The sequence below is a fragment of the Nelumbo lutea genome, chromosome 6 (assembly GCF_056320005.1).
Source record: "Nelumbo lutea isolate HS-2025 chromosome 6, American lotus-T2T, whole genome shotgun sequence".
Taxonomy (NCBI): domain Eukaryota; kingdom Viridiplantae; phylum Streptophyta; class Magnoliopsida; order Proteales; family Nelumbonaceae; genus Nelumbo; species Nelumbo lutea.
In genome coordinates this window covers 14,344,310-14,366,933 of record NC_142689.1, presented here as the reverse complement: position 1 = coordinate 14,366,933, position 22,624 = coordinate 14,344,310, and the positions used below count along the sequence as shown (strand labels likewise).

The following is a 22,624-nucleotide window of genomic DNA, read 5'->3' as shown; positions in this document are numbered from 1 at the left end:
AAATATCCAAATCTGATGGATAAGAATTCATTTGAATCCAAATATTAATGAGTGAAGTTAGGATCTAGGTTATACCCGATTCAATTATGTCTCGAAATTAGGTTATTCACTTTTCTTTATCAATTATGTCTCAAAATTCACATTTACAATTCTGTTCTTTTTATTGAGATTTTTTATAATATATAAATTTATAGTTATATATTATATGGATGGACGGAAAAGGTTCACTAGTCAGGTCAAGTAGAAAGCTTCCCTACAGATATGGGGCCCACTGGATTAGCTCCATATCAGCCATATGCCTCACCTTGTATTGTGGTTTGCACAGCTAATGTGATCTGTTTGAGGTTTCAAGTTTTGAACCTAAAACCTACCTATAAAGGATGATTTATTCTACACATACGCCAATATATGGTTTTAATGTTTCATGGATAGAAGATGGGGAAAGGAATGCGGAGACTCCTTTTAAGTCCCAAACAACTTTGCCATGTAGAAGATTCTCAGGTCATCTAAGGAAGCTCACTAAATGACCCAAGTAGAAAACCCACCATATATGTGTGTGAACAGCAAGTCTCTTGAACCTGTTTTACCCAGATACAGCTGGCCAGTGTAGGATACAAAGTTTACACCATACGATATGGCACCCCGGTACAAGTTTTTGGCATCATAACCAGACACTCAAATCCTAAATATTTTCATATTTGGCATATTGTTGTGCTCCTCCCCCTTATGCTGTTGCTCAAGTGACCCAAAAACATGAATAAATCAACATATATAAGAAGAATATGATTTGTGATAGATCTGACATCAGAATCATGTACTTTCGACATAGAACTATAGAAGCAAATGGTTTTCTTTCTTTGAGCGCAAAGAAAAGGTTAACTTCTTTGTTGTAGATTCATACCATTCCTTCCACATTGAGGTGTTGATGTAATGTACTAAACAATTTGATAAGAATTGGAGCAAAGTGAAGAGGAATTGAAGAATCTCGGTCTTCACACTGAAGCTATGTACTGTAGGTGGAGGGGTCATGAATGCACTTCTTGTAAGAATGTTATTTGAGTCACAAGTGAACTTTTAGATAAACTTATCACACATTTAGAAAAAGGACCAAAGAGAGTAATAAATTTGACATTGTTTTGAAGATATTTCAGTTTTTATCCTTCTAATTTTAGTTATTTCCAGAATTTCATCTGTCGATCTGATTTCTCAGGCCAGCCATGATCAAAATGAGAATCATACCAAGTAAACCAAACTGCATACTATGTTCATGGGACACATGAGCATCGACAGCAAAGTTAACTTGTAAGTGGTATTGGAGAAGTCATAAAGGAATGTTAAAAGAGTGTAGGAAACGTGAAAGCATTGCAAACCACTAGAAAAAGTTCATTTATATTTTGAGGGAAGAAAATTGTAAAAACACTAAAACTACCATATAGAGCAAAGAATACCAAACTCAAAGTACGCTTAATAGAATCTAAAAACCACAGGTATATATTAAGAAGTCATAGGGATTATGTTGCAATCACTTAAATGTCTAACTGTACAAATTTCTATTTTTGTTGGAGCTAAGTATACAAGTCAACAATGTACCCGGGAGAAATGCTGCATAAAATACTTCCAAAACTATGCAGAAAAGAAAGTTCCTCACCAACTTTACTGAGAAGGCTTACACCGACATTATGGGCATGTACTGAGCCAGCCATAGTAACACATGGAACTCCCATGTACAAAGATTCACATGTTGTTGTGGTCCCCGCATATGGGAAGGTATCCAAGCTATATGAGAAGATCAACATCAAGATCAGAAATACAAGAGAATAAATAATGAAGAAAACAATAATTTAGAGCAGATTTCAGAAAGAGAAGCCATGAAGAAGACATTTTATTAAAAGAAGAGAAAAAGCAAATATAATGGAGTGTTGAGATAACACACAGGAAAAAGAAACCATACATTGCTCAAACAAACAACCCAACCTAACAGCCTAAGCATCTAAATACAAAGACAAGAAAACTAAAAAAGAACCAACGAAAGGTAGCTCCAAATTCACATCTGTATACATCAAAACCCCAACAGTCCAAACTTCAACATACAAAAATCAAAATCAGCCATAAAGATTCTTTAGCAGAAACCTGAACCAAAATGAAGCTAACTTATCCACCACCAACTCCTCTATCTTACAAAGTTAAAAAAAAAATCATATTTCTTTCCATAATTTCTTGTCCCCCCCCCCTCCTCTTGGGGCCCTGGTCTCTTCAGTATCCTCCCTAACTCCTCCATTCCCAACTAAGCCATCCCATTAACTTCTACCAGCCCTACTGCTTCCAGCATCCAATCTTGAGATTCTTCAGTTTTACTCTATCTACCCCTCTCTTCTAACTGAAAACACTTGTTTTTATAGTAAGTTCCTCCCCTCCCAAGAAGAATATGTTAAGATATAAGAGCATAAGAAATTGGTAATTTTTTTTGTAAAAAGACAGGTCTGTCATTATATTCTATCCCAGAATCAATACAATATTAAAAGAGGTTGGGAGACATGTGACTTTGACCTATTCTCCCACTCAATAGTTCTTAAATCTATTCACTATCAAATCATCACAAAACAACTGAATAAAGCCAATTTTATAGTTACTGTATCAGCCACTTCATTTAAATTAATCCATTTTTTATAATAAATTAAATAAAATGTATTTATTAAATTAAAAGGAAAAAATACAGTAAGTATTGAGAAAAGACACTTGAGTTCAAAATCTAGATATCAAAGGATGATATAAGCATATTAAATGGGATGAAGATTCGTAGAAGCTGCAAGATGGAGGAAAGCGATGAAGATTTTTTTTTTTTATCAGCAAAAAGATTTTATTAATAACAGAGAAATATAGAAATACAATAGATATTGGTTGCAGAAAGCATTAACCCAATCTGCAAACACTACAAAGCATTTACAGTTCTGCCCAGTACAAGGTAGATCTATTTGCCCCCTGTTTTGCTAGAGTGTCCTCCAATCCATTTGCAGTCCTTTTGATCCAGCCAAACTGAGTGTTGAACTTCCTTGCAATTATGTCTATTTCTCTGTATATAAATTTGAGCTTCCAAGGTGCTGATGTAATGTTTTTAGCCCAAGAAATGACCAGCAGCGGGTCTCCTTCTATTTCTAAGTCTGTTGTACCAATCTACTCAGCCATCTTTAAGCCTTGAAGTAGAGCCAATGATTCAGCCTGTATTGAGTCACCAAAACCTATTGGTCCTGAGAAGAGTGCCACCGCTTCACCTAGATGATTTCTAATAATGCCTCCTATACCTGCCCTTCCCGGGTTGCCAAAGGAGATCCCATCAAAGTTTAGTTTTAATTTGTTCAGCGCAAGTGGCTTCCACTCCGCTCTCACAACTTCTTTAGGAAAATCTGTTTGTGCTACTTCAGTCCAGCTTCTGAAAATCTCATTCGTGGAGAAGTTTTTGAAAAGATCCATAGTCATCACCCAATATGCAGTTCTGATTTTTATGGTTGTGATGACTTCCTCCTTTGATTTACTTTTTCCAGAGAAGATTCTTTGGTTTCTTTCCTCCCATATAGTCCAAACCACAGAAGCTCTTGCTGCCTTCCATAAGCACTTTCCTCTTTTCTTCTGTTGCCTCAGGAAGGAGGGGCTGAATAGACTTACCATATCCTGTGGGAGAGCCCATCTGCATCCAAAGAGAGAACAAACAATTTCCTAAATACAAGAAACAAAAGAGCAGGATAAGAGTAAGTGGGGTAGGGTTTCACCACAATCCATACTAAGGACACGCATGGGGAGAGAGACATTTATTTGGCCTTCTTTTTTGTAGCACATCACAAGTGTTGACCTTCCCTAGGAACACTTCCCAACAGAAGGCTTGCACTTTAGGAGGGATCGGTTTACACCAGATTTCTCTCACTGGAAAGTTCACCCCCAAAGGATTAGAAAGAGTGAGCAAACCGAAGAAAGAGGCACAAGAAAATAAACCATCAGGAGTTGGGGACCATACTTTACTATCAGTTTTAGTTTGGTCTAAATAGACCTTCTCAACATGGGGAGAGAGACATTTATTTGGCCTTCTTTTTTGTAGCACATCACAAGTGTTGACCTTCCCTAGGAACACTTCCCAACAGAAGGATTGCACTTTAGGAGGGATCGGATACACCAGATTTCTCTCACTGGAAAGTTCATCCCCAAAGGATTAGAAAGAGTGAGCAAACCAAAGAAAGAGGCACAAGAAAATAAACCATCAGGAGTTGGGGACCATACTTTACTATCAGTTTTAGTTTGGTCTAAATAGACCTTATCAAGGGTTGAAAGCAAAAGCAATAGGGATTCACATTCGTTTTCCCTTAGCCCCCTTCTGAAGCCAAAGTCCCAAGAGATACCCAGATCTGAAAGTATGCCAACCCTAGCAACAAGTTTGTTTCTAAGGTTTGATAAAGAGTAGAGGTCCGGAAAAATATCCTTAAAAGGCAAATCCCCAACCCAAAGGTCTTCCCAGAATAAAACTTTATTGCCACACCCAACATCGAAACAAATAAATTGAAGAAAATTCGGTAGTACCTCAAAGATTGCCTTCCAGGGGGAGTTCGGAGCTGCATTGGAAGCTAATTTTGCATCCTAGCTATTTTCTGCTTCACCATGAATGCTCTTAATGACCCTGTGCCACAACCTATCTTCTTCACAAAGGAATCTCCATAGTCATTTCCCTAGAAGGGCCTTGTTTTTCTATAAGATGTTCCCAATACCTAGGCTACCTTGCTCCTTAGATTTACAAACTTGCTCCCACTTCACTAAATGATCCTTCTTTTCATCACCAGGTTCCCACAAGAAATCCCTCATTATCTTCTCCAACTTCCTTGATATTTTCACCAGGATCTTAAAGGTGGAGAGGAAATAGGTAGGCAGGTTTGCTAGGGTGGACTTTATCAAGGTGATTCTACCCCCCAGGGAAATGTAATTTCTCTTCCACATTGCCAACTTCTTTGCGAATCTCTCTAAAATTGGCTTCCAAAAGATTTCAGTTTTCGGGTTTCCCCCCAATGGCAAACCTAGGTATTCTAAGGGCCAGCTTTTCACTTCACAACCTAGCAAATTTGCCAAGGCTTGGATGTCACCCTCCCCTATGTTTATTCCCGCTACACAACTTTTTCCCCAATTTACTTTTAGTTTGGAGGCTTGTTGAAACTTGTCCACCAATCAGATTCCTCAAACTGGATTCATCACAACTCTCATAGAAGATGATTGTACCATCTGCAAATTGCAAGTGAGACACCACCACTTCTGAACTACCAATCCTCCAGCCTTTGAACTGATTTTCTTGGTCAGCCTTGATGATTTGTGTACTCAGAACCTCAGCCACAGAAGTAAATAAGAATGGGGATAAAGGATCACCCTGTCTCAGTCCTCTTTTAGCCGGGAAGAAATCCTTTGCTACCCCATATAGAAGAATAGAGAAATGTGTCGAGCTAATACATTCTTTGATCCACATTCTCCACCTTTCACCGAAACCCATCTTTTCAATGAGATTCAACAAGAAGGACCAATCCACCATATCATAAGCTTTTTCTAGATCCAACTTACAAACCAAACCTATGCCACCTTGTTTTTTCTTAGTTGCCACACATTCATTTGCCACCAAGATTTGATCCACAATTTGTCTCCCTTCTACAAAAGCCCCTTGGTTCTGTGAAATAACAAATGACAAGACTATTTTCAACTGACAAGCCAGAACTTTAGCAATATGGTTCTTGTGGGTACATGCTACCCACAAGACTTATCGATTTGTAAACCTTAGGGGTTTTGGCCTCTTTCTTTTTTGGCACTAAAGCAATAAATGTTGCATTTGCTCCTGGAGAGAGTATCCCTTTTTGATAGAACTCACCAAAGACATCCATTAAATCATCCTTCAAGATTTCCCAACAATCTTAATAGAAAGCCATTGAAAAACCATCCAGCCCCAAATATTTTGATCTATCCATCGAGAAGATTGCTTCATGGACCTCCTCTGCACTGAAGGCTCTTTCTAAGATGGCAGCTTCGGTTTCTGGCACTCTATCCCACTGTAATTCTCCCAGATCCAAATTGCTTTCAATAGAGGACCCCAGGATTGACTTAAAATGATCCACAAAGCACCTTTCAATTTCCTCCTTTGAGTTTATTTCTCTTCCCTCCACCTCTATACTGGAGATTTGGTTTTCCCTTCTTCTCCCATTTGCTAGGGAGTGGAAAAATCTAGTGTTTCCATCCCCCTCCAGAAGCCATTTGCATCTTGATTTTTGTCTCCAAGAAATTTCTTCTTTCCTTAGGATCTCCTATAGTTGCACTTTTAAATTCCATCTTTCAGCTCTATCCTCCGATCCACATTCTTTATTTGCTTCCCTTTGATCCAACTTCTCTATTTTCCTAGCTAAATCCTCCTTTAACACCTCAAAATTTCCAAATTCCTCTTTGTTCCACTCCTTGATCTTTTCCTTCAATCTTTTCAACTTCTTGGTGAATCTCACCACCTTCTCTCTAGCCCCTATTCCACCTTCTGACCACCAATCCTTTACCTTTTGCAAAAAATTTGGAACTTCCAGCCACATATTCTCAAATCTAAAGGGTGTGGGGCCTCCAATAAGGTTTTCTTGGTAGAAGCTTAGAGGCCAATGGTTTGAGGTTACTCTAGGGAGGGCTTTTAGTGTTAAGTTTCCCCACAACTCCTCCCAATCAAATGAGAAACGAAACATGTCCATTTTTTAGCAGACTTGACTTTCCTGAAGATTTGACCATGTGAAGGAGGCTTGCAACAAGGTAGGTTCTCACAATTCTAGGGATTTAATCAAGGAGTTGAAATGTCTCATACCTATTGTTATGGTTTGATTGGGATTGTTTGTCTCACTTGTGTACCTTATCACATTGAAATCCCCACCCAAACACCATGGACCATCCCATAGGCCCCTAATTGTGGCTAACTCTCCCCAGAATATATCCCTCTCTCTATATGAGCTTGAGCCATACACATTAGTTAGCACCCACATCCTTCCATCACTCATCCTCTTGGCTTTTATTGATACCGAGTATTGTCCTATCAACTCCTCTTGACAATCCACTTCCTCATTCTTCCAAATCGTGAGGATACCACTTGAGGCACCCCAAGATGGGGTAAAGGACCAACTTAGACCCCTGCTACCCAGATACTTCTTATCCATCTTCCATCCAAATCCGAAAGTTTTGTTTCCTGGAGCATGACCACTACCGGTCTCTCTTTTCTTATCACACTCCTGATGATTCTCCTTTTATTTGCACTCCCTAATCCTCTTACATTCCAACAAAGAATCTTCATTCCACTTTTTTCTCCCTAACCCAGTCCTAGTCTCCTCTTTTTTTCTCCCTCTTCTTGTTTATAGATTTATCATAGGATACTCCACAAACTAGTTTTTTCCACCTCATTCATTCTTCTTTTTCTTTTTTGTTATCATCTCCTATCTCCATTCTAAGATAGAACTTCCCTTTGGTAAACTTTCCTCTAGCTTCCTTTTGTTCATGCCCTTTTAATTTGGGTGGTCTTCTGCATTCATCATTTTCCTTACCTAACCAACTAGGTACCTTCCCCTTTTCTTCTGTACCGACATCAATTCCAGTTTCCCCTTCTTCCTTCTCTAATAGCTTCTCATGATTCACTGTCAGGATTCCTCCCTCCTCCCTATCTTTATCTCCTCTCCCAACTTCTCCTTCCTCACAAGGGTCATTATCCGCCACTGGTGAAGTTTCTACGACTAGAACTGCAAAAACCAAAAGTTGAGGATTACTACTAGGAATAATATCAATTGAATTTTGAGAGTAAAAAGGGGAGGAGAGAATTGGAGAAAGGGAAAGGGGGGGAAGGAACTCCCTGATCCTGAATCTGGTTTCCGCCGACCACTCCAAAGACAAACCCTGATGGTTCAAGTTCAGGTTCAGTAGCCACCTGTGCAGCTGGGGGGATCTATTCCTCAAGTGATTCCATGTTTGGTTTGTAGTGAGAACCCAACTCCTCAAGCTCGTTACCCTGCCTTTGATCTTGCTTTGTTTCTACTTTCTACCCTCTTTGAGAATCATCAAGAGGCCTCCCACTCTCCGCAGAAGAGTCACCAATCCCCGAATCCTATAGCTCCAAAACTTCCATACTAACTTCTTCAATAAAAAGGAGTTTCGTTCCATAGTCCTCAAGGTCTGTAAAGTTACAGACCTTTGTTGAGTCGAGGCTGCCTATATTTGACGGCTGATCCACTTCTTCATCACCCACATCTCTCAAGTCCTCCCAGTCGGAGTCATATTTAGAGTCCCCTTGCGAATCCCTATTGTATCTAGGGTTCGGCTTTTCAGGTGTTGTGGAGTTCTCCTCTGTAGCCGTCCTCCATTGAAGAGTCTTTCCTTACGCAGAAGAGGTGCCTGCAACCTGAGAAAGAGAGGGAAGAAGGCTCTGTTTGTCGTTCCCGTAGGCGCACAGGCACACAAGTCCCGAAAGGTCAAAGGGGAGGTCGATGGGGACGATGATAGATCGCACCTATCGTCCCCCACCTGTGTACCAAACCTTTGCGCATGAGAAATAAGAGGGTCACATGACCCAACTAAGCTCTTTGCAATCGGTTTAAAAGCTTGGGTCGGGTTATGTAGCCCCGACCCAAAATTCCCAATTTTCTTTGTGAAATGGGCGCAAGAAGGCCTGCTTCTCTATCTCAACACCTCAGAGTAGGATTTTCTTTGGACCGTTGGATCCCATTCAAATTTTTTCGAAAAATCTCCCATAAATGGCAAGGAGTGCTTCTTAAGGCTATCCCTCGACTTTTCAGTTTCCATAATTCCCTGGTCAGCTTGACCTTTCGGGCGGTCCAGCCAACTCTTACCATATGGCCTCCAAGAGTCCACATCAGTGTCTTCTTCCTCCAAATTGTTCCAAAGATTTGCTTCGACTTTTGACACCAACCACACCATTCTCCAACAATCAACAGCAAAGATATCCATACTCCTTGGGATTTTTTCAGATTTTACTCCTGCCACTTTGATTTTTGTCGCTTGAAGATTTTCCATGCAGAACCCTTCCAAAACACCACCACAAGCCACTACTATTTTGTGGAAAAAGTGTTCTTTCCAGAGGTTAAAGGGTAACCCCAAAATCTTGATGACTATGGTCTTCTGAGAGATGTTCAATTCATTACAAGAAGGCAACCAGTTTTCCACTGCAATCTAGCCATATTTTGTTTCAAGCATTCTATTCTCAAAATGAAGTTCGGCCATGTCAAGTATTGCTTTACATCTCTCAAAAGGGATAAGGGTGAATTTCTCCTTTGGCTGAAACGTCTCCCTCAAGATTGCCAAACTTCTTCCCAATTCTCAACCTCTTTTTTTACCTTCACTACCTTCCTCTTGTTCCATTCCACATTCCTTTCATCCCACAATATTTTCGGACAGGTATCTGTTGAGAGTACTGTTATGGGAGTAGTCACTTCACTTTGTTTTAACTAGCTTGTTTTCCCGGTTAAACTCTCATTTGCCTCCACCGATTTTTGTTCTTTCTTCTGAGTTTGCTCTTCAATATTTAGGATCACCCATTTTCCCTGGTTGAACTCCTCAAGAGCACCTACGATCTTCTTCCACCCCTGTTTAGCTTGTCCCTCCGGTAGGCATACTAATTGTTTCCTCCCTTTGCCATAGAACTCTGTTAACACAATAAAACCGCCATTTATGTTTCTTCTATTTTCTACTGTAAATCTCTTTCCCTTGTTTGTCATTTCATTTCTGCAAGTTGTAAACCATCTACAAAACCTTTAAACCAGTCGACCACTTCTAAGTCCATTAGGATCGTTGCTCGTTGGTCTTCTCTTATTTTTAGGCTCTTCTTCCCCCTATTTGATATCTCCTCCATGAGGATCTTCTTCTTCTCCAGCTGAAATACTCTTTTCCATTTTGTCGCTTAAACAAAGTTCTTTGTATCTCGATTCTCCATCAGTAAGCTGCTAGGCACTTTGATTGTCTTTGGACTATTTTTTGTTACAATTTCTTTTTCTTTTTTTTTTTTGAATAGGAGATTGGGAGTTGTTAGGACATCTAGGAATGCGATGATGATTGAAGCAAAAGATTTCACCTTCGAAGAGATAAGGATCAGAGGGCTGAAGAGCTTGAAGATTAGGGAGGCAAAGAAAGCCACAATACTGCTGGAAGGTCTGGAAGTGATCGAATGGATGCAGAAGTTCGTTTTAGAAGCAAGTTCTAAAGGTAAACAAGTGAACTTTATGGAGTTCAACTTAGATGGAAGAAAGAGATATGAACTGGAATGTAAAAAGAATGCAAAAGAATGCCACATAACTCTGCAGGAATTCTTTGGAGGAAGAAAGAAGCAGTTAGTTTGCTTCCCATAAGGTAGAAGGGGTAATGGATGGAAGGTTGTGGCAGAGTTACTGAGTGATTTTACTCAACAGCTGAAAACAGAACAAATAGAAGCTATAGCAAAGGAAAAGAAAGTGGGTAAACAAAAGAGAGGAAGAATCTGTTGACAGGAAATGGACGATTGCAAGAAAAGGAAAAAGAAACTGTAAAATGGTAACAACATCAAGGACGGAGGATTGGGGGAAGAAATTTGTGGTGGAAACTTCAAGCCCACCAAAGGATTAGAGGGGTATTGCGCAGGCGATACTCAGAGAATTGAACCTGCCAAATCTGATGGTGATTACACCTTATGAATCTTGTAAAGCTCTAATAAATCTAGGTGAAGTTGAAGTAGAGATTTCAGCTTTAAATATTCACTCAGAGGCTGGTGTTGCCAAACTCAAAATGGTGCCCTCTCTCTAATACCAAAGTTTTGAGGTTGAGGACAACGTAATAGTCAAACTGCTTGGGTTACCTTTCAATCTCTGGAAGGAGGAAGTATTACAGTCAATAGCTATAATCTTTGGTGCAATATTAGATAGTGTCCAATTGGATATATTCAATTATAGTCAGATCACACTATTTTTCTAAAAAGGAATGATACTTCATTGACCATTTTGATCGTATACGTAGATGATATAGTGATGACCAAAAATAATACATATGAGATTTGATTGTCTCAAGCAATTTTTAAGCTGTAAGACAATGGATTTATGGAAGTACATAAACCCAGTTGACCTGGCAAGATCGCAAGTCAAATCAGACTAGTCTAGGTCCATTATTCATAATTAGAGTTATTGGAAACAACTTAGTACTAGAACATTCTAGAATATCAATTGAAGGATAAAACAGTAAATTTCCAAATATAAGAAAATTCTAGAATTTATGAGGCCTAAAGATAATATAAATAGGGCCCCCATACCCATATAAGGACCCAACACCAATACACCTAGCACCCTACAACACATTGAAAAGACCCATTGTGAGGAGGGAGACCCAGATTTCCTCTCTCCTCCCCTCTCCCTCTATGCAATCACCGACAGACCTTCATCGCTAGTCTCTCCAGACTTTCGGAGGCCTTACCTACATATAGAGTTGACCTTGCTTACATGAGCAAAGAGTTTTAGATTAAAGATCAAAGAGTTAATAGAGTTAAGGTACTTTTCGTGAATAGAGATAGTTCAGTCCAAGCATGGTTTCTTCGTATTTCAAAGAAAATATGTACTTGATTTACTTCAAGAGACAGGGAAGATGGTGGTTTAACTTGTGGATACACCAATTTATCAGAACCGCAAGTTAAATGCAAAAAGAGGAGAATCACTTAAGAACAGAGCTATGTATCAATAACTTGTAGGCAGATTCTTTTATCTTTGTATGACATAGTCTCATATAGCTTATGTATAGAAACACTATATTTGAAAATCATCTTCACCTATGACTTGCACATTTTTAAGATATATGTAATGATTTAATGAAATCATTGTGACTGATAAAGGAGGGTGGGCCTTGGCACAACGGTTAGGCTGCTCCATTTCGAGCTGGGTGACCAGAGTTCAAATCTTAGAAACAGCCTCTCTGTATTGCATGGGTAAGGCTGTGACATCTGTCCCTCCCCAGATGCCGCAATGGCAGAAGCCTTGTGCACTGGGCTGCCCTTTGCCCTTAATTATTAGTGATAAAGAAAAAGGTTAAAATAATAGCTACCAAAGCCCTGAATGAGGAAAGAACAAAGAAGGATAGCATCGCTTTTTTGATAAATAAAAATAAGGATAACATTTTTACTCTTAAAATAGGGAATAAAAAGAAAAGAAACTACCATAAAGAAATTGAGACTATTGTTTTTATCTTCTTTTTGAGTGATTTCATATCTCTCCCTTGTTATCCTTTTCTCTTCTAATAAAATTTTTTATTTTAAAAAATAGAAACCACTATCAAACTGAACCAAGGAGAAAGCAAGAAAAAAATATCAGTTATAAACAAAAAGATGAAGTAGAAGGAAAGAACCCTCAAACTCAAAAAGAAGAGGAACCAAAGTATCAAAAAAAGGCAGAGGAACCATGGTACCAATTTTTACCTAATATCCATGAGGCCATATGCTTGCATGTGATCATGATTAAGGAGGATTAGTGGAAGAAGATCAACACGTAGTGATTCCAGCCCCATTTGCTCCAATGTGTGAAGAAACTTCTGCCTTATGCTATCACAACAAAATGGCTTACACTTTACCACAAGTCTGGAATTTGGAACTGCACACAGTATACGTGCCCAGACTCTCAACACTTTCGGAGTAATCTGGGAAAAGAAATACATGAATGAAAACAAGAATATTGTGCAAATAAAAAACACAAGCATATAACTATTCCAAGAGACGCAAAAAACTTCCACCATAAAAAACAGAACATTACTGTTCTAATATTAAGACCATTACCTTTGCAAGATTGTTAAAACTCCCAAAAGTAACAAAACCATTAGAAAGAGCAGGCATTGGTAAAACAGGCCCAGCTTCAGGAGATGGTGTGTAACAAAGGAAACATTCAGGTAACCGAACCAACTCCTCAACATGTCTGAATATAGTTGTTAATAGAAAAAGAAAAAGAAAAATCATAATATGTACATTGTAATATGAAGCATCATAAAAGAAACTACTCAAGAAAATCTTGACAAAGAAAAAAAGAGTATAGCACCAAAAGGCAATACTAAGGCCTACTTCTGCCTTGTGTTGGGAGGGTCAGCCAATGAATCAGTGATTCTATAATCAATGGTAGGCAGACCTGTTGTGTTCGGATAGCCAATCCAGGTTGCCTGCAGTAGAAGGAAGACATGTCAATGACAGAAAAGTTAACAGTACTAAGGAAATTCAACTTTCAGTGCAAAGAAATATGATTCATGAATTATAATAATGCAAGCCATGATAATGCAAACAACGAATCAGCCATTTTATCATATAGCACATATAGACTGTTTCCTGCAACTCTGACACAATTAAAAGTTCCCATGGAAATGTATGTTGGTCATGATAAAATTTTAAAGTTATGTTGTTCATGTTCCTCACCTTGTGTATGAATAGCCTGATAAATATTGTCCATTTAAGAAAAATAAATATTTTGTTCTTAGTTTTTCTATCTGATTTCAAGGCTTTCAAAACCCCTACCACCACTTGTTGGATGTAATCTCCCAGAAGCATTAATCTCACCATACTGGCTAAGTCTCAACTCAAGATACAATGCTTCAACTTGAAACGCGCACCTCAGAAAAGAGTTCTCAGTTACTAGAGGCCAGACTTTAAAATGTCATCAATGGTACAGTCTCTGAACGGTCTTTGACCTTTTTGGAAATCTGCAGTCTTCAGTGACCCCGCAACCTTCAGCTGGCCAAAGAAGAGAGGTAAAGTCATGTGAACATGCCTTAGGGCCGCTTTGATATGGACGGTGTGAGAAGAGAGAAATGGCAGTCTTCAGTGACAGAGAAAGGAGCGTGGAGGCAGTGTGGGAGTGTATTCTAAATAGAGCTATACATTGCATTAAAGCCTCAAACCTGTTCTCAGATTTCTCTGTTGATAACTTTTGGAAAAACTGGGGAACTGTAGCTAGAAGTTCTACCGGAAGGAACAGACCAGTGGTAGCTTGGGAACCCCCTGATGAAGGCTTTATCAAGTTGAACTTTGATGGCAGCATCCTAGCGAACCCAGGTCCAGCTGGTATAGGAGGGATTTTCAGGAATAACGAAGGACATATTGTTGCTGTCTTCTCAGGCCCGGTTGGAATAGGGGACTAGTTTTTGCAGAGTTCCAAGCAGTCTTGCAAGACAGGTTGCTAGACGGCTAAATTTTGACAGACTGCTCATTGAAGGTGACTCTAAATTGATAATAGGGTGGCTGAAGGAACCAGAATCTTCTAAAACTCTTATCATTTATCAAAAAAAAAAATAAGTAGTCTCTGAACTCTTCCTTGCTTAGGATCCAAAGAGCTACCTGAGTCTTCTAAAACCATATTTTATACCACCACCTGTCTCTACAATGTCACATTCTCCACCCCAAACCTCCAGTACCTACTTCCCTGAAGGACGAGGACCTTTATCCCACTTTACTGAATAAAGCCTTTCCCTTTCCAACCATCTTATAGGAAGTCCCTCCAAATTTTCTCAATTTGATCAGTCATAATAACCAGAAGTTCAAAAACCGCCAAGCAATAGAGAGGCACACTTCAGAGAGCACTTTTCGAGTTTTAAACCTTTAAATAGAGTAATTCTTCCTCTAAGTGAAAGATACCTGTACTGCTAACTTGCTTATCTTATTTTAAGTCTTTCCAACACTGGTTGTCAACCTATTCAAATTCCCAGGGTCGCCTAGGGATTTCTTTGGGGTTAGGGTTAGGATTTTCGTTAGAGGCACTCTCACAGGGATTTCTTTGGGGCCGGCTCTCTTCAGGGAGTCCTGAAGGGAGCCGCCCTTCTGGGCTCTCCTTCCCCTTCCTCTTTCCCTCTCTCGGTTTTGAGAGAGCCTTTCTCTCAAGTTTTCTCGAGGTTTCCTCTTGAGTTTTCTCAAGCTTTTGGGCGATTGTTACCGGTGGATGTGGCTTTACAATTGCCGTCTTTGTTTGAATCTGTTTGTTGTTCTCAGGCAGACGCTGTTCAAGGTGATTTCCGTTTGTAGTTTGCCCAACAATGGCGGTCGTATGGATTTCTACTAGCAGATTCGCTCGCCGTATGTGGTGGATTGGAAATGTGATTTTCTACTTTTGTTGGTGACGTTTATTCACCTTTATTTGGTTGCAGAAGTTCTTTATGTTCTCCTTCATCCATTTCTATATTTTGTTCTCTTGAGAAATTGTTTCTGGGCTTTTTTTATTGGCCTTTTCGGCCTTTTTTGTACCAATTTCTTGATTGAATGAAATATGAAGCCTATGGGCAGTTCAAAAAAAAAAACCTATTCAAATTCCCAAATAGAGAAAATTGCCAAGTCGCCAGACCAATGCTGCTGCAAAGTGCTCAAAGAATTCAACTTCACTATCCGCAACATCAATAGGATTCCAATCTGGGTAGGGTTGGATTGGAAATTTTTTAAATTTTGAATGGCCCTAGCCCGATGTAGTTTAAATTCTTAAAATTGGGTAACCTAACTTGCACCCCCTATACACCAACTCAAATACCCACTTCATTCTTTCTCCATGATTTGCATTTTGTACATGCAAGCCAGTCATCTATTTTATCATTTAATAGTAATAGATTAATAGAACCAACATAAAGTAACTTGGCCCTTTTTTAAAGATAAAACTTGGCCCTATCTTATGATTTGAAAATTCCACATATGTCAAAGAACTGCAAGCCAGTCATCTAAACAACACAAACTGATACCCCGACAGACAAGGCAAACCAGAAACTATGCTGCAAAAATATATAAAAGAAATCTGTGAATATAAACAACTATAAAATAAAATATACCTGGATTGGTGCAGGTCTACAAGCCATCATTCCTAACCTATTGTTTGCTGTATGACCAGTAAGCTCTACCAAAATGTCAACTTTGTCTTCTCTGACAATGCTTGCAACCTTCTTCTCATCAATCCCATAAATATCTCTCCATATACCACCTTTTCTCAAAAGAGTTTCTCGAAACCTATTTGTTTTTGCATCCGCCTAAAACACCATAAACAGATAATTAAAGTCAATATTAGTGCTGCAAAAGAAACAAAATGCTTGTAAGCACCTCTTACTCCAAATAGAAGTATAAATCTCATTTTTATGCTGGATTTGGTTGGGGTGTAGGAATTTTAAGCAAACTTTCTTACTTTTGCAAGGCAACAAGACAAAAGAAATGAAAATAACAACTACGCCTCAAGAAAAAAAATTAAGTACAAGGACAAAGCCTTGCTAAATTATCTGCCTATATTTCAGCCACACTAGCTACATCCCCAAACAAACCTAAAACCTGTAACTAAGGCCTTTGTTTCAAAAATTGTAGGATATGCACCAACTCCCCCTTCATTTTGCTCATCCAGTGGCATTGCAAGAAATGCTCTCTAAACTACATGATAGTATGGCATTGCTTAATGTTCCTTACCAAAGCAAAGCATAATATAAAAAAAAAAGGAAAAAAGAAAAGAAAAATGGCAGTAGACAAAAAATGAAACATGAATTTTAATAGTTAAATGTTTTAAAAAGTTTACTGGTTAAGATACATAAGCATGATATATAAAACATATTTACAGAGTATATGTGGAAATGAAAGCAAACATGTGGATTGTACCGAAGTGCTTCAAGCACTCATCAATTCAAGCATGTGACACTTCCAATCAGTTTATGTATCTCCTGTTGCATTGAATTGGCTAGTATGATGTTAAACATCTTGCAATCTAAATCCTAAGAGATTGGTCCTCTGCCTCTGTAAAGACCCCTTGAGGCGAGCCCAAACAAATCCATGAGGGGATTTCAAGCACTGACACCAGCCTAAATTTCCCACATATATAAATGGGTTACTTTTGTTTAGGATTAGGGATAAGATATTAGTTGTATTGTTGCTGCTTCTTTAGTGGAAATTTTGCTATATGAGATCCTATTTGCAAGAACTAAGACTTCAGGTATTTGAAAGGTCTTTGTTTTGTTTAATTTAAAAAGTAATAGACTAGGGATGATCATGGGTCGGGCCTAGGCTTGCTTTTTACATTAACAGCATTAAGGCCTGCCTGGACCCAAAGCCTGATATATATAAGGAAGTCTAGAAGTTTTCTCCTTTTTTTGAATTTTTTATTTTTTTAATCCACTTTTTTGTATCTGACGAATGGAATTCATGTATCTGATCCATTCTTGGCAACGTCAGATGGCTTTCCAAGAGCCATGTTTTAACAAACCACACATCTCCCACTTCCACTCCCAATTAATAGGTTTAAAGTGGACTTAGAATCACTCACAATTCTAAGTTGTGATATAATAGTGATAAATTACTAACAAATAGGACTCTTGATCTGCACTATATTTCCCTAACCCAATTTAATGAGAAAGTTTCCGTTCCAAGTGACAGCAAAGGGGATATTTAGAGATTCAAAGATCAAGAGCTTGATCTTTCAAGTTTAACGTGAAAACAAGGGGGCAATTTGAATTTAACGTAAATACTTATAAAAAATTTTTGAATTTAACATAAAAACAAGGGGTCTTGATCGTGGACAAAGCTTGACATCAAAACAGAGGCAGACCAAACTTCTTCACATCGAACATATTGGAACTTCACTCCCTCTCAATGCTTTTGCTGTGTTTCTAGGATTGAGTTTGTTTTTGGACGCTAGTTTCAAGGATCAACAACATTGCGCTACAGACACCAGTTTCAGGAATTAACGAAGCTATGTTACAGGTATGTATTTGGCTCTGCATATAGAAAACAAGGGTTCCGCCTCATTCTCCTTCTCAAATATATAACAGGGGCTTCGACCCATTCTTCTTCTTCTTCTCTACAAATAAATATACAACATTACTTTCAAAAGAGAAAAAATAAAAAGAAAATTGGATTCCATGAAATTGATCCTTCCAGGTGGAGAAAACGATGGGTAATGTTGCTTTTTAGAGGACGTTTATGTTCCAAAATGATAGACTTGATTTCAAATTTTGGTTTGCTAAAGATATTATGTTTAAAAGACGTTTCCTAATAATTGTAGGAAGTTCTTGAATGGGCGTTGTGATGGTCTGTAGAAATTTTGGAACAGCAATGGTTTTCCAGGTATGCATTCAACAAACTTGAGATTTTTTGCAATTTTTTTCATCATTTGGTCGGCTCTTAAATTTAAGCTATCTCCTAGGGAATCTTTATCATCCATGAGACACTACGGTGCGAAAAGGTGAAATTTTATGAACCCTAATATGCTATTGTATTCACTATTTTGAGATCGAACGAATATTGTCGCATGGTATCGGGTCAAGAAGACGAAACATGAGCGTCGGATCATTTGCATATCTAACAGCACGACCCACATATATGCTAATTAATGTTATGTCACTATTCATCGATTCAATCGATCAATTCGTAACGTATGGTTATGTTACTATTAATTAATATAAATTTTATTACAATTACCACTTAATCAATTGTTTGATTAACTTAGTTTACAATTAACATAAATTTAAGTAACAGTAATTATTGACAATAAATAGTAACAAATGATTTATTACTGTTAACAATGATAAGTTATTAAATTTAATTTAATAGTTGTTTTTTTATGAATAATAATAAATTTATTAATTCAGAAGCAAATTTAGAGTGAGTTCATACAACATGCCAGGGAGAGGTGCGAACTGTAGCCCCTCCTTGAATCTTACAAGTAAACTAGGAAAGAAAAGCAAGAATCACAACTGAGACCAAAACAATTCTTCCCTATTTACCCCTTGCTTAACTAACACATCTAACAAAGTATTTGCTAATCTCCCCACCCACTGTATAGTGACCAACATATTCCTTGTCAACCAACTAAATTTCTTCATTCCATTCTTGTAATGCCACATAGCCTCTTCAGAATTTTCCAGCCAACCCACAACCACTTTGGAATCCCCCTCAATTGTTAAGTGTTGTACCCCCATCTTATTTGCAAATTGCACCCCTTGTACAACAGCTAAAAGTTCTGCCTTGATGGAATCCCCAATTCCCAAGGGACCTAAGTAGAGCAACAAAATCTCTCCCTTCTCATTTCTCAAAGCACCCCCCAATCCGGATAATCCTGGATTACACATGCTACTTCCATCAAAGTTCAACTTTAGTGAGCCAGAGGAGACCCGCTTGTAATTGGTTTGTCCTTTAAGGGTGAACACCTCGCTACTGCTGACCAATTTCTCCAAAGGCCATTAAAGGAGAATTGATGAAAGATTTCCAAGGTCTTCAGCCAAGGTATTGCCCTATTTAACGCAGTCTTTCAATTCCTGACTGCTCCTTTCCTTTCCTTGAAAAATTCTAACATTCCTTTCTACCCAAAGATTCCAAATCAAGGCAGCACGAGCACATCTCCACATAATTCTCCCTATTTTTGTAGGTCAATAAAAGGTAGAATGGTTGAAGAGCATGTGAACTTCTGCTGGTAGACTCCAACTACTCCCAAACAACGAAAGTAGCCCAAAGGTCTACAGAAAAAGAGACTAGATATTAATAGGTGGTAACAATCCTCACCGTGAGCTCTACAGAGGATACACCAATTAGGAGAAATATAGAGGAAAGGTCTTCTCTTTTGTAGGTTATCTAGAGTATTTACTTTCCCATGGAATACTTCCCAACAAAATGCCATAATTTTTTGGGGAATTGGCCTACACCAAATTTCTTTTGACGGAAAGAGTTGGTGAGTAGAAAGTTGAGAGATGGACTTGAAGAAAGAAGCACAAGTGAAGGTTCCATTGGGTCTAGGAATCCATACCCTCTTATCTGGCTTGGAGGGATCCAAACAAACGTGATTAAGACAACCAAGCAAGACAGAAAGAGATTCAATTTCATCATCCCTAAGTCTTCTACGAAACCCAAAATCCCAAATAGGATCTAAGCATGTTCCCAAAGGTGAGACAAATTTTGAGACCACCTCTATTTTGTACAAAGAAACAAAAAATAGTGAAAGAAGCAGATCCTTTAAAGGTGTGTCTCCTACCCAAATATCCTCCCAAAAATGAACAGTGTTGCCAGAACAAACTTCATACCTGATAAAATTGAGGAATCGAGGAAGGGTGTTGTGAATGGCCTTCCAAGGTGCTGCACACAATATTCATTAATAGTTGTTAATGAATATTGAATTAAATATAATTAATAGGTAATTAATCGTAAATTATTAGTAGAAATTTTAGGTTAATTTACTAATAATTAGTGGACAAATTGCTAAAAAGAACAGTTAATTAATAGAACAGTTATTATAACATCATCTTTTAAGTATAATTTTTGAAATTTAATTTTCAGGAAATATATTATTAGAGTTAATTAAATATTCAGGAAATTAATTTTCTGAAAATTAAATATTCCAATAACATAATCAGAATTAAATATTTTCTGAAAATAATTTTGTGAAAATTAAGTATTGTAAAAAAATACCGCAATTACACATTTTTCTGAAAATAATTCAATAAATATCTGAAAACATATTTCCAAAAAACAATTTGAAAAAAAAACTGGAAAATAACTAATGATTACTGTAATTATATAATCTGAATAAAATTTTAATAATTATTGTTATTGTAAATGATTACGTAATTTATTTATAATTTAAATAATTTAATTATAATGTAAATTTTTTTTAATAATTTAATACTTTAATGATAATTTTCTGAAATGAATTTAATTTTGGTAAATTAATTTTCTGAAAATTCGTTTAATAAATTAGTTTTCTAAAAAAAATAATTATTATTATTATTTAATTATTAGAGTAAATTATTTACACTAAATATTCCAATAAACTTATGAATAATTAATTACTGAAACTACAAAAATTTTTCAGTAAATTAGATTTTCTTTGAATTAACTTTCACTAATTAAATTATAAAAACCATGAAATTGCTTTATGGAAATCAATAAATTAAAATTTCCCAATAAGTACTAAAAACCAATGTAAATTACCATTAATTATGAAAATTATTAAATTTTCCAATTTAATAAAATTAATCAATCTTTTGATTTTCCTGTGCAGCGCACGAGGCCCTGCTAGTATATTAATATATAATGCCATATATACATGGCATACATGCTACATTCATTCAAATAATTGGTCAATTGGTCTGAGCCCAGCCAACATTGTGTGTGAGATTGATGCAGATCTTGGGTTGCTTTAGACAAAAATATGGCTGCCCATGCCCGGATATTTGCGGGTGGGCAAGGCAAGCTGTGCTAAGCCTGTTCATAAAAAGATGATCCCTTGAATAGATCATTACTAGTTCACAAACAGCAATAAAAGGCAATTTAGAAGTTGATAAACCATTACAAAACACCTAACAAAAAGAGCCTGAGGACTTTGAGTTTTTGGTCTTAGGAGAGGCCTAAGGGATTTTTTGTAAACCTTTAAATTTTGCTCTTAGGAGCAAGGTTCAAAATATCAATATGTATCGGCCCGTATCGGCCGATACGTATTGTGTTGATGGCTTCCCGATATGCCCCTACAAGGGGTGTATTGAGGTTCTAACCGGTTCAGAGGGTGGAAGAGCCCTAAACCGGCCCCCTGAACCCGGTTTTGAAAGAAAATAAAATAAAATAAAATAAAATAAAATAAAAAACATAAAACACACTATCGATATCGCCCGATACGCCTGTAGAGGCGTATCGGGCCTATCAATTTTCTGAACCTTGCTTAGGAGAAACGAATTTCGGGCCTCATATTGCCTCAGGATGGTGTTTTTCCTTCTAGATAATTCAACTCCTGGTTCTCACATGTGGATATTTAATCTATCAGGCTTATTTTCTTGTATTTCATTTATCAAATCTTTGACTACTACCACCCTCTCTCTAGGCTTTCCATCTAATTTCACTTGGCTTCAGTCTATCCCTCACAAAATCAGGCTTTCTGCTGGGAAGTGTACCTCTTAAAGATCAATTCTTGTGAAACTCTACAAAGAAAGAAATCTAATTGGCGCTTAGCACACCCAATAGGCCAATAAATGCTTTCTACAAAAAGGATTAATAAGAAATTTACAGTTCTCTCTTAAGGAAATAAGGCCCAAAGGACCTGTGAAGGGCCTAAATATATCATCATCCCAAATAGGCCCCAAAACCTATATAATCATCAACACAAGTTACTCGATACAACCCACAAGCAATCTTTAGGTAGAGTCCACAATATAAGGCACACCTATCTCTAGGACCCTATAAGGGGCCTAACTATATCATCATCATCATCTCAAAACAACCCACAAGCCACAGCCACTCTTTAGGTAGAAACCTTTATGTAGATTCCTTTTCAAACAATCAATCTCACTTAGGTCATTCCCCGTGACAACAATATCATCCACATAAACAATTAGGAAAGACACCAAAGATCCCCTTCGCTTCACAAACAATGTATGATCATGTTGATTCTGAGTGTAGCCAAAAGCAATCAAGGACTTTCTGAATCTGTCAAACCATGCTCTGGGAGATTGTTTCAAACCATATAATGACTTTTTCAGCTTGCATACCTTTCCCTTTTCAGCATTATCATAAAAACCAGTTGGAAGATCCATATACACCTCTTCTTGCAGATCCCCATTTAGGAAAACATTCTTTACAACCAGTTGATACAAGGGCCAAGAGTATGAGGCAGCA

At 37.7% G+C, this 22,624-nt stretch overlaps 1 protein-coding gene across 2 annotated transcripts in view; it reads right to left on the bottom strand.

Moving 5' to 3' along the window:
- SPY (Tetratricopeptide repeat (TPR)-like superfamily protein) overlaps nt 1-22,624 on the bottom strand; it is a 63,956-nt gene that overhangs the window by 3,006 nt on the left and 38,326 nt on the right. The window contains exons 13-17 of one of the 2 annotated variants that reach the window (XM_088950192.1): nt 15,829-16,023; nt 13,097-13,191; nt 12,818-12,953; nt 12,464-12,681; nt 1,649-1,776 (exon numbers count right to left, since the gene is read on the bottom strand). In XM_088950192.1, the coding sequence (XP_088806318.1) occupies nt 1,649-1,776; nt 12,464-12,681; nt 12,818-12,953; nt 13,097-13,191; nt 15,829-16,023 (772 nt within the window). Of the gene's footprint in view, nt 1-1,648; nt 1,777-2,830; nt 3,683-12,463; nt 12,682-12,817; nt 12,954-13,096; nt 13,192-15,828; nt 16,024-22,624 lie in introns of those variants that run through there. The other variant, XM_088950191.1, reaches the window with a different exon arrangement.